The 12635-nt window shown below is 43.5% G+C and overlaps 1 protein-coding gene across 5 annotated transcripts in view; it reads left to right on the top strand.

Moving 5' to 3' along the window:
- Positions 1–12416, top strand: part of LOC135517708 (protein strawberry notch homolog 1-like) — a 29722-nt gene extending 17306 nt beyond the window's left edge. For all 5 annotated transcript variants that reach the window (XM_064942249.1, XM_064942248.1, XM_064942247.1 and 2 more), the window contains 12 exons: positions 1762–1893; positions 2405–2540; positions 2812–2924; positions 3048–3119; positions 3196–3295; positions 8024–8098; positions 8199–8345; positions 8642–8736; positions 8868–8954; positions 9742–9956; positions 10113–10306; positions 10515–12416. In XM_064942249.1, the coding sequence (XP_064798321.1) occupies positions 1762–1893; positions 2405–2540; positions 2812–2924; positions 3048–3119; positions 3196–3295; positions 8024–8098; positions 8199–8345; positions 8642–8736; positions 8868–8954; positions 9742–9956; positions 10113–10306; positions 10515–10657 (1509 nt within the window). In that variant the 3' untranslated portion in view covers positions 10658–12416. The remainder of the gene's footprint in view (positions 1–1761; positions 1894–2404; positions 2541–2811; positions 2925–3047; positions 3120–3195; positions 3296–8023; positions 8099–8198; positions 8346–8641; positions 8737–8867; positions 8955–9741; positions 9957–10112; positions 10307–10514) is intronic.
- Positions 12417–12635: the final 219 nt, after the last annotated feature.

Below are 12635 nucleotides of genomic sequence, written 5' to 3'. Positions count from 1 at the left end.
CACTTACTCATTCAAGTGTTTCTTTATTTGTACTATTTTCTACATTGTGGAATAATAGTGAAGACGTCAACTATGAAATAACACACACGTAATCATGTATTCACCAAAAAAGTGTTAAACAAATCAAAATTAGATTTAGATTCTTCCAAGTTGCCCGCCTTTGCCTTCATGACAGCTTTGTACACTTGTGGTAAAATAAAGTTTTAACCCACTTTCTGGTCTTGAAGGCTACTACCAGGTCCTCTCAGAGCATCAGATAGGTTGACACCCCCCATGCTGGCATTGTAGTCCTTCACAGAAACAGGAATAGGGACATTCGTCCTCACCCGTGCCCCATTGGCAATTTTCAACCTCATTGAGACATGGTCGTTATTGAGTGCCTTATGCTGTGAGGTGAGCATGGTTACTTCCCTAGTGTCCTTCCATTTCACAAAAAGCCGTTTGTTAGTCTTGATCCAACGTATGGTCCCCCTCTCCACTGTCTTTGTCATGTCGTTTACCTTGGTCTTTGGGAAATCGATTCTGTTAGGGGCTTGTGGCACCATTCATCCGATTTCCTTTTTCAAGAGGTCTATGAAAAGTGTCTGTAGAACCATCAGACCGGGTGATTGACATGGCAGTGGGGGGGTGAAGACCTTGACCGGCAGGGGCGCTCGCTGGGAAGGGGTGGCTCCCAAACGTCGTCATCCAAATCCTCTGCATCCTCCGCTCTGTGGTGAATAAAATAAAGGGCTGTATTGTTGTAAGACGCACAGAATTACAGTTGACTAAATTTACAAAACGACTACTTTAAAACTAAAAAAACAAACCCCAAGCGACTCAAGTAGGTGTGAAGCACACAAACGATGCAAACAAACACTTTGGAGACCAAGGCAGAGGTGCGAACCACAAATGGCCATGAGTTAAGTGGCCCCTCAAGGTACAAGGATTAAAGTTAGAACAGCAAACAGTTAACTACTATGAAAAATATATAATTCCAAAGTAGTTGTCTAACATTGAAATGACTTGTTACATGGGCCAATGTAAACTAAATCCAAAGCACAAAAACCAGACGACTTCTAAAAAATAAATGCATATAGTAAATTGGCTATAAAAAGTCTTAAAGTGAATCCAGTATGCTAAAGAGATTAAATCTGTTTACAATGTAGCGTGCTGGGTGCGTCTCGTCTCTGAGCCAGGTAGCAATAGTTTGCATTGCGCGTAAAAGGTTCTAGTCCTTGCTTTGTCCCACCCAGGTCAACGGAATATCCCTGGCAAGTTTATCATTGGCTACTAGACTGTCAAGGTGCCATAGTAGCCAATCCCCTGTGTAATAGATGCCTACAGCGCGAAAGCAGGCAACGTCATATTTTTGATGCACAAAGATAGTCATTCGATGTTTCCATTAAGTCCTACATCATCAATGACATTGGCAATAGGCTAGTAAGGATTAATTTGATACGCCCCATGTAGCATTAGCTCCAACACAGTCCAAATAGAAGCTTACCTTGTAAGATGTTTGGTGTAAAAGTTGTGTATAATAGAAATGTTGATGCTTGGGGCTGGTGATGAATAACAGTAGGTCACAGGCAGGCAAATAATATATCCTCAAGATCTGAGTCCCAGCTTTTGGTGTGTGTCAACGTGTTCCATTTTTATTTTGTTTATGCTTCACAACGCTAACCAGAATGTAGGTAGCAACATTTGGACCTTTTCCACTATGTTTACATCTCTTTTTATCCTTTTTTGTTTTGTTCCCACATTGTCTCTGCTGTATTCCAGATGACGGGCCGTAAAGGTCGGGTGGTCAGTAACGACGACGGCAGCATCTCTTACGAGTCCCGCTCTGAATTGGATGTTCCTGTGGAGATCCTCAACCTCACAGAAAAACAGAGGTTCATGGACGGAGAGAAAGTAAGGGAGGACTGGGAGAGAAGTGACAATTAAACATTTGTTTCTCCCAACGTGTTGGTGCAATGAAATGTGGTGTTTTTACAGGGTCAGCCATAGTAGAATGGCGCCCCTGTAGCAAATTAGGGTTAAGTGCCTTGCTCAAGGGCACATTGGCAGATTTTTAAAAATATATTTTTCTTGTTTGCTCTTTTTTTAACCAATTACCTTTCAATTACTGGTGAACAATCTCTGTGCCCTTGGGCAAGGCACTTAACCCTAATTTGCTCCAGGGACGCCGTACTACTATAAGAGGTAGAGCCCAGAGCCAACTTCTCTATATGTTTGGCTACCTGAGAGGAGGGAAAAGTAATACACCGTGATTCTGTCTTAGGCGAGGGGTACAAGCACAATGACTTGAGAAATGTAGGTTGTGGCGCAGTCTCCTTGTTTGAGTCACAAATGTATAGCATCAGTTGAATATATTGTCCACAAACCATTAGCACAGAACTATTCCTAACCTTGTTTTCTCCAGAACATAGCCATCATCTCGGAGGCGGCTAGCTCCGGTATCTCCCTGCAGGCTGACCGGCGGGTGAAGAACCAGAGGAGGAGGGTCCACATGACGCTGGAGCTGCCCTGGAGTGCAGACAGAGCCATACAGCAGTTTGGTGAGAAATCTTGCTCTTTCATTACTCCCATACAATCTGAAGCACTGAGACTTTTTTGTGAAAAATGCTATAGAAATAAAAATCTGTCTTCACTCTAGTCTTGTGGGATTTACTTGCCTCTCAATAATGTTGCTTATTTTACTTAATTTACCTGGCATGTCTCTGGGGGTTTCCACGCTGTTACTATGGGACTAGTAGGTATTTAGAATTAATGAAATGTGTGTTCTGCTCAATGCTACCATTGTCTGACATCTCGTTCCCTCTCTCTCAGGGAGGACCCACAGGTCTAACCAGGTGACAGCCCCAGAGTACGTGTTCCTCATCTCTGAGCTGGCTGGGGAACAGAGGTTTGCCTCCATTGTGGCCAAGAGACTGGAGAGCCTGGTAAGAACCTGTCCTGTCAGTGGTTCAATTGAGTTGACCAGTTGAAAATATGGATATTATCCCCCTTGTTTGAATTCTTCAAGTTTGGCTGCTGACGCTACATGTGATCTGTGTATTCCACAGGGTGCCCTCACGCATGGAGACAGAAGAGCAACAGAGACAAGAGATCTCAGCAGGTTCAACTTTGACAACAAAGTATGTAGATACACCACATAGGAACACACTGTGTGTGTGTAGGGTTTAGTTTCTAACTTTCTGCTCCACTCCACAGTATGGCAGAAATGCACTGGAGATCGTGATGAAGTCGATTGTCAACCTGGACTCTCCGTTAGTGAATCCTCCTTCGGACTTCGAAGGGGATTTCTACAAAGGTGTGTCTGGACAGATCTTGTAATACAGTCATAGGATTTATGTCTGGGCAATTCCTTGGTAACATCTGAGCCTTAGCATCATTCTGTTAACTTTAAAATGTTTACCGAACAAAACCCAATAATTGCCAAGTTGAACAAGGCAACAGTAAACTTGCTGTCCCTCACTAATGATGCAGCCTTGGGGCAATCAGAAAACATTTGTAATTGAAGGAGCTCTATGGCAAGATGCGTCATTCACCCAAGTTTTAGTCAGTCAGGCCAATGTTGTCTGAGATTGCATGGGTTAGCTAGACTCATATCCCTGAGCATGTGTGCCAAATTATATCACTCTGAGTCAAACAGATCACGAGACATAAACATGTGCCCGTTATAGCGCCACTCTGGTTGATATGAATGTTCTTGCATATGTAGTCTTGACGGTGTTTGCAACATGTTTACCAAGTTTTGTTGCAATATGAATATCCTTGACTGTTTTATATGCGTTTATTTGCCAGAACACGCCCACGTGAATGTTTATTGGACAATAGCTACCTTGTCTGGAAAATATTGCATTGAGAGCTTTGTCTACAGATGCCACATCACGGTACCAAAACGTTATGATAACAACATTTTAGAATACCGTAGTACCATTCCATATGATACTACCCCATTTTTCAGCCCTACTGATCTAAAGAACCAGCTAGCGCTGGTTATATTAAGGTTTATGTAGTCCATTTTTTTGTTTATACATTTTAAGCAACAGCATCCAGTCTCTTGTATGCGCAAGTCCAATGTATTTCAAGTTCATGCACATCTCCTGTGTAATGAGCCAGCCACATCCCATACCAGCCATCACTCATCTGTTTCTCTTTGTCTGCACTTCTTGTGCATCTTCCTCCATCAGTCTTTAAAATATACAGTACCAGTCAAAAGTTTGGACACCTACTCATTCTAGGTTTTTTTCTGTTCTACATTGTAGAATAATAGTGAAGACACCAAAACTATGAAATAACACATGAAATCATGTAGTAACCAAAGAAGTGTTCAACGAACTTTATATTTTATACTTAAGGTTCTTCAAAGTAGCCACCCTTGGCCTTGATGACAGCTTTGCACACTCTTGGCATTCTCTCAACCAGCTTCATGAGGTAGTTACCTTGAATGCATTTCAATTAGCAAGTGTGCCTTGTGGAATTTCTTTCCTTAATGCATTTGAGTCAATCACTTGTGTTGTGACAAGGTAGGGGTGGTTATACAGAATATAGCCCTATTTGGTAATAGACCAATTCCATATTGTGGCAAGAACAGATCAAATAAGCAAAGAGAAATGACAGTCCATCATTACTATAATTAAAAAAAATTAATTTTACCTTTATTTTACTAGGCAAGTCAGGTAAGAACAAATTCTTATTTTCAATGACGGCCTAGGAACAGTGGGTTAACTGCCTGTTCAGGGGCAGAACGACAGATTTGTACCTTGTCAGCTCGGGGATTCGACCTTGCAACCTTGCTCTAACCACTAGGCTACCCTGCCGCCCCATAAGACATGAAGGTCAGTCAATCCGGAAATGTCAACAACTTTGAAAGTTTCTTTAAATGCAGTTGCAAAAAGCTTCAAGGACTATGATGAAACTGGCTCTCATGAGGACCGCCACAAGTAAGAAAGACCCAGAGTTACCTCTGCAGCAGAGGATATGTTCATTCGAGTGAACTGCACCTCAGATTGCAGCCCAAATAAATGTTTCACAGAGTTCAAGTAACAAGACCCATCTCAACATCAACTGTTCAGAGGAGACTGTGAATCAGGCCTTCATGGTCGACTTGCTGCAAAGAAACCACTAAAGGATGCCAATAAGAAGACTTGCTTGGGCTAAGAAACACGAACAATGGACATTAGACCAGTGTAAATCTGGCCTTTTGGACTGATGAGTCCAAATTTGAGATTTTTGGTTCCAACCGCCATGTCTTTGTGAGACCCAAAGAAGGTGAACGGATCATCTCCGCATGTGTTTCCCACCGTGAAGCATGGAGGAGGTATGATGCTGTGGAAGTGCTATGCTGATGACAGTCTGAATTTATTTAAAATTCAAGGCACGCTTAACCAGTTTGGCTACCACAGCATTCTGCAGCGATATATGCCATCCCTTCTGGTTTGCGCTTCTGTATTCCATGTCTTATTTCAAAGTTTTGATGTCTTTATTATTCTACAATGTAGAAAATAGTCAAAGAAAAACCCTTGAATGAGTAGGTGTGTTAACTTTTGACTGGTACTGTAATTTGGCTGTGATGGCGGGTGGGGATACATGTGCATTTGATAGATCACTCTGCATGCTGCACCAATCTAAGTTGATACATTTGTATAATTTCATCACCTGGTTTAACCAATCGCATAGGCCAGTCTGAGTATGCTTTGCTGTCACGCAGCCTGAGTGACCGAGAGGAAAAATATAGCACAGGTTCGCGACAGACATGCTTGCAGCTTTATAGTAAAGTTACAAGCATGTCTGTAGAAGAAATATGACCCATATTACCGCACCTATCTTTTTTTTGTTCTTCCTGCATGATTTCGCCTGCATTTTATATCGCGGGCAGTTCAACTAATCCCAGGTCGTTAATTACTGGTTTGATAGACAATTCAGTCATGTTGGCTAGCTAGCAAACAATCTGCTTACTTGACAGTAGGTCTAGGCAAATTTGATTTGCACAGGAATAAAGGAGAAGGGTATGTTAGTCATGAGATGTGTTCCAAAGGTAGGATTAGTATAGGCCTAATGTAAGCCTAAACTATACTGACCAAAAATAAGCGCACCATGTAAAGTTTTTTTCTTCCATCAACTGAAATAAAAGATCCCATTTTGTTTAGTGAGGATTTTTCCTTTACCAAAATAATCCATCCAAGCACCTGTGTTGGGGACAATAAAAAGCCACTCTAAAATGTGCGGTTTTGTCACAGCTGGAGAAGCTGTGAAGTCACACAACGCAATGCTCCAGTTGAGGGAGCGTACAATTGGCAGGAATGTCCACCGGAGCTGTTGCCAGATAATTTAATGCTAATTTCTCTATCATCAGCCGCCTCCAACGTCATTTTAGAGAATTTGGCAGTGCGTCCAACCGGCCTCAACTGTAGACCACATGTAACCACACCAGCCCAGGAGCTTCACATCTGGCTTCTTCATCTGCTGGATTTTCTGAGACCAGCCACCCGGACAGATGATGAAACTGTCAGTTTGCACAACCAAAATAATTTATGCAAAAACTGTCAAACCAAATCAGGGAAACTCATCTGCGTGCTCGTCGTCTGACTGCAGTTCGGCGTCGTAACCGACTTCAGAGGGAAAATTCTCACCTTCTCCAGTTTGTGCTCTTTGAGGATGTGTCCCAGTTTAAACTATACCGGGCAGATGGCATACAGCATGTACTGCGTCGTGTGGGCGAGTGGTTTGCTGATGTCAACGTTGTGAACAGAGAGCCCCACTGCCACCATGGGGCAAGGCATAAGCTACAGACAATGAACACAATTGCATTTTATTGATGGCAATTTTATTGCACAGAGATACCATGACGAGATCCTGAGGCCCATTGTCGTGCCGTTGCAATCACCATGTTGGCACATAATGCACGGCCCCATGTTGCAAAGGATCTGTACACAATTCCTGGAAGCTGGAAATGTACCAGTTCTTCCGTGGCGTGCATACTCACCAAATATGTCATCAGTTGAGCATGTTTTGGATGCTCTGGGTCAATGTCTACGACTGCGTGTTCCAGTTTCCACCAATATCCAGCAACTTCACACAGCTATTGAAGAGTGGGACAACATTCCATAGGCCACAATCAACACCCTAATCAACTATGCGAAGGAAATGTCGTGCTGCATGAGCCAAATGGTGGTCACACCAGATACTGACTGATTTTTCTGATCCACGCCACTACTTTTATGTATCTGTGAGCAACAGATGCATATCTGTATTCCCAGTCATGTGAAATCCATAGATTTAGGTTCTAATGAATTTATTTCAATTGACTGATTTTCCGAATATGCGCTGTAACTCACTAAAACTTTGAAATTGTTGCGTTTTTATTTTTGTTCTGTGTATTTCTGGTGCGCCTTAAATTCTGTTTTGGTGACTTGACATTTGGGCGAGAGCAGTGTGTTTGTGAGAGAGGGAGACTGAGTGTCTGTCAACTGAAGAGTAAAGAAGGGCTCATGCAGTGTTTTCCCCTTATTGCCACAATGACATGCAGATGTTATGTATAATCCTCCAGCCAAATCACAGGTAGGCCTTTGCAAATATGAGTAAATCAGCGATTCTTTGCGGTATTCTATTATACAGTGTGAAGTTAATTCAATATGTGTTGTATTGTGTGACTATCAGTGACAGGATTTTTGTGTTGTAAACGCACATAACGTTGAAAAAATGGGAACAAGCGTCCGGGGAATCGCGATACTTGGCCTGGTATCGTATCAATAGTCAAACGTTCGTATCGTGACAACACTACTTAAAGTACATTTCTTTTTGTACGTTTTTCCAGTGGAAATTGTTAAAGGTAGTCCTTGATGCTGAGTCTCGGCATCATTCTGTTATTGTGGAATTGCCCATCTCTATTTTGAGCCAGGAGAATTTGCATTCTCCTGCTTGATACTGGGGATTCTTTCATAGTGTCTATTATCCACACTTGAATGACTCAGCCCAAAAACTGACTTAACCTTTTCTGGTGTGTGGCTGTGGTCTTCATCCTGTTCTCTGGCAGAGATCCGTCATGGGTTGATCGGAGTGGGTCTGATCAATGTGGAGGACCGATCAGGGATTCTGTCTCTGGACAAAGGTGAGACTGGCTCCAACTTTAAGCCTTGACAGATTACAATAGGAAGTCTAAGATTGTATGCTTCTTGCTGTACATAACACTTTTCCTCTCTCCTTCCCAGACTACAACAACATAGGGAAGTTCCTGAACCGTATCCTAGGGATGGCAGTGCAGGAGCAGAACGCCCTATTCCAGTACTTCTCTGACACTCTGGCAGCTGTCATACAGAACGCCAAGAAGAACGGACGCTACGACATGGGCATCCTGGGTAAGACTGGAGAGGAACTTTTTTTTTCTTTTTTTTCTGTTAAATCAGATGAATGAGGGACTCTACTGGGAATGAGGGACTCTACTGGGAATGAGGGACTCTACTGGGAATGAGGGACTCTACTGGGAATGAGGGACTCTACTGGGAATGAGGGACTCTACTGGGAATGAGGGACTCTACTGGGAATGAGGGACTCTACTGGGAATGAGGGACTCTACTGGGAATGAGGGACTCTACAGGGAATGACACCTGCAGTATTATACACTGATTAGAATGGTGTTTATCTTGTCTTGTAGACCTGGGTTCTGGGGATGAGAAGGTGAAGAAGATTGAAGCCAAGAAGTTCCTGACCCCAGGCTACTCCACCTCAGGACATGTGGAGCTCTACACGGTACGACTGACTGTTGTTTTTCCCTACTAGGCGACAACAGAAACTGGTTTAACCTGGAATTCTTATCTTATATCACCAATGGACTGGTAGCCATTTTCCATGTTGTAAATACTGTCTCTATTGTCTGTCAGGTGAGTGTGGAGAGAGGCATGTCCTGGGAGGATGCCACCCATGCCTGGGCTGAGCAGAGTGGACCAGATGATGGCTTCTATGTACAGGTACCAAAAGACCAACAAGACTTTCGAGTCTTCTCACCTGAGTTTGGCAAACTTTACATACATCAGGGATCATCAACTAGATTGAGCCACGGGAAGATGTATTTTTTTCTTGAACTGCTGGTCAGGTGGCCGGAACGTAATTTGAAATTTGTAGGGCTTCCTGAGTGCCTCTGCAGTCTAAAGCACTGCATCACAGTGTTGCGGTGGCACTACAGACTAGGGTCCGATCCCACACAACCAGCTGTGACAGAGTCCCATAGGGCGGCGCACAATTGGCCCAGCGTCGCCCGGGTTAGGCAAGGGTTTAGCCAGGGGGGGCCGCGGCGCGCTTTACTTTACTTGGCTCATTGTGCTCTAGCAACTCCTTGTGGCGTGCCGAGCGCCTGCAGGCTGACATCGGTCGTGGTGAATGGTGTTTCCTCCGACACATTGGTGCAGCTTGCTTCTGGGTTAAGCGAGCGGGTGTTAAGAAGCGCAGCTTGGCGGGTCATGTTTCGTAGGACGCATGACTCGACCTTCGCCTTTCTCGAGCATGTTGGGGCATTGCAGCGATGAGACAAGATCGTAATCACGAAATTGGGGATAAGAATTACAAAAAATAAATACAAATTGTAGACTGCGAATTGGGCGCAAGAAGCCCAAACTAATATAATATTTGACAAAAGCATAATCATTTCAAACCTTGCTTACGTTTGTATATTTGTTTTGTGCCATAAAATGTATCTAAGAACATTGTAAAACAAAAAAAACTCTAGTTGTAACACTGCTGTATTTGGCTGATTCCTAGATTAGGAACAACAAGAAGACGGCCATCTTGGTGCAGGAGGTGAACAGTAAGAAGAGGCTGTTCCTGGTCTACAGACCTAATACGGGAAAACAGCTTAAACTGGAAGCCTACGCTGACATCAAGAAGAAGTGTAAAAAGGTGCTCTCAGATGATGCCAAACAGCACTGGATTGACCAGTACAAGTCTTCAGCTGAGATCTGCGCTCATGCATACTGGTAGGTGCTGTTTCTCCAATGACTGGAGTTGTAGTGGTGGTTTTGGCAGAGTCATCAAGTTCACTATCCGGCTTTAAGCTTTTAATAGTATAGTGGTATGAACTAGTGAAGAAAGAGGTGAATCGTGTGTTTATAAACCCTTTCTCCTCCCTCCAGGCGTGGTAACTGTAAGAAGGCGTCAGTGGGTCTGCAGTGTGAGGTGGGTCTGCGCTGCAGGACGTACTATGTGCTGTGTGGCTCTGTGCTCAGCGTGTGGACCAAGGTGGAGGGGGTCCTGGCCTCCGTCAGCGGAACAAATGTCAAGATGCAAATCGTCCGCCTCAGAACAGAGGACGGGCAGAGGATCGTGGGTAAGTTGATGCTGGAAGTCTTTGAAGAGTTTTGGGCAGAATATTTTCTTTTGCGCTTTTGAAAATGTTCCCTTTAATGTGATCTACCAAAGTAGAAGCTGCTCCCTCTCCTCCCCAACAAGTGAAATTTTAAATGAACAGTTAAAATGAGGTTGAACTATGTGGAGGCTAGCGAATGTGGTTATATCTTTCCGTCTCTTGTGTCCAGGCCTGATCATTCCAGCGAACTGCGTCTCTCCTCTGACCAACATCCTGTCGTCATCTGACCAGTCTCAGCAACTGGCTGTTCAGCAGCAGCAGAAGTGGCAGCAGCTGCACCCTCAGAGCCTCAGCCACGTACACAACACATAGCATGCGTTCATCACCCAGTCCGACATGATGGGCTCCGACCCCATCTCTGCCTCTAAGCCCTGGGTTCTTGACCCGACCTGATGGGATACGACCATATTTCTATCTGGATCTCCACCTCCGCACTGTGGCACGACAGCATCAGCACCACCCCCTTCTCCCTAGCTCCTTCTCCGTTCCTCCTGAGGAACCTGAGGTGCTGCGAGCGCTGAGTTGTGGTTCCCCCTGTAGCTTAACCGCGGTGGCAGTGTTAAGATTTCAGGGTTTATGTCCAAAGAAGAGACTGTCTCGCTCGAGGAGTTGGCTTGACTACTATTATTCCTCTGAGATTCAGAGCTGAAGATTTAGAAGAGGCTGTGGTGATAAAGGGGGGAGAGGACGCATGTCAGTGGAGAAGAGAGGCATAATTATAACGCCTGACTGTGTTTCTGTTTTCTTTCCTCCCCCTCTAAGCTCTGTGTAAATGTGCCCTGTGCTTTCTGTTGGTGACTTGTTCCTACCACTGCCTTCTGTACTGAAAGCTGGGGTGGGCTTCACCTAGGTTTTTGTTTTCTTCTGGTGACCGGTCAGCGCTCAGGGGTTCGTTAAGCTTTAGTGACCCTTTTTTTTTTTTTTTTTTCAAGCCAACTGACATTTTCTAATCGGTCTACCTGAGATGCATGACACATCAACTGCTTTCTTGCCTCATTTTAGTAATTACTCTCATGACTCGAAGTCTTAAAATGCCACCCTATTCCCTAGATAGCGCACTACCTGTACGTTGTGCACCATATAGCTAATAGGGTGTTATTTCATTGACTAACAAGTGTATCAAACATGGGTGTATCCCGTAAACTTGTAGTTGTTTTTACAGCTTGACTATTAAGAACTGTGACCGTGTATGGTTTAAAATACCTGTTTATTTTCCTAAATTAATTCCTCTGCATTCAAAAGATTTCTGGGCACAGGCTGTTTTAATATGTGGTGTCAGATTCAACATCTTGTACTGTCAAACTCTATGGCAAACTACAGCAGATAACAATCCTGGAGTGGTATTATACAACTGTACTGTGAAGGTCATAGATCTTGTTTGTCGATACAAGCTGTTTAATACTGCTACAGTAAAAGTTAGTATTCAAGAAAGAGTTTGTTGCTGAATTCCAAACCGACCACTTGCTTCTTTCTACCTCCTGTATGTGCTGGTGTGGATTGGATCGGTGTATCCAATGTGGTAACGATAGCACCTTGGAGGGTGAGGTGGATCTCATTAGCATATTCACTCATATCTATCTGATCCTTCAGATATCCATGAAGTACCTAGGAGTCAGCTGTATTGAGTTTTTGGGGGTTGGGCACTTGTTCCCTCACTGATTCTGAACTGGAACCTAACCTCCATTCTCCACCAGTCAGTAACATTACTGCTTGGCCCCTGGTAATTTTACATCTGATTTCAGTTTTTCATCACTTGAGACATGATGTACAGGGGGGGGGCTGAAGAATTTCTAAAAGCTTTTCTTGTTTTGGAGTGCTGTAAGAAGTTATGACGGTCAGCCTGTTGAGTTTAGGATACTCCTTTTGGTATACCAATGTGTATATTGTCATATCTGGAAATAAGACGTTTTTTGCTTACATAGTCGTTTGTTAAACACTTGGACAGTGTTTCATCCTTGCACGAGTTGCACTTCGGACTGATTTGTACAAATAATCTGTATTAAATGATTTAACTGAGTGCAAGATTTCTACCTCTTGCATATGACCAATAAATCCAAGGAGAAAGTTTGAATCCAGTTTCACTTTTTTATTTTTTATTCCTGATATTTGTATATACTTATTGTTAAATGTTTTATGTGCTGTATGTACTCTGTAGTCAGAACAGGATTTTGAGCTATTAATGAAAGAAGCATATTATAAATGCCGAAGACATGTTTGTTAAAGCATCATCACTCTGTGCCAATGATGTCACCACTACTTTTTTGTGTTTAGAGCTCAGGCCATCACTTGG

Source organism: Oncorhynchus masou, chromosome 28 (genome assembly GCF_036934945.1).
Source record: "Oncorhynchus masou masou isolate Uvic2021 chromosome 28, UVic_Omas_1.1, whole genome shotgun sequence".
NCBI lineage: Eukaryota > Metazoa > Chordata > Actinopteri > Salmoniformes > Salmonidae > Oncorhynchus > Oncorhynchus masou.
The sequence above is the reverse complement of the archived record's forward strand: the minus strand, read 5'-3'. Positions and strand labels throughout refer to the sequence as shown.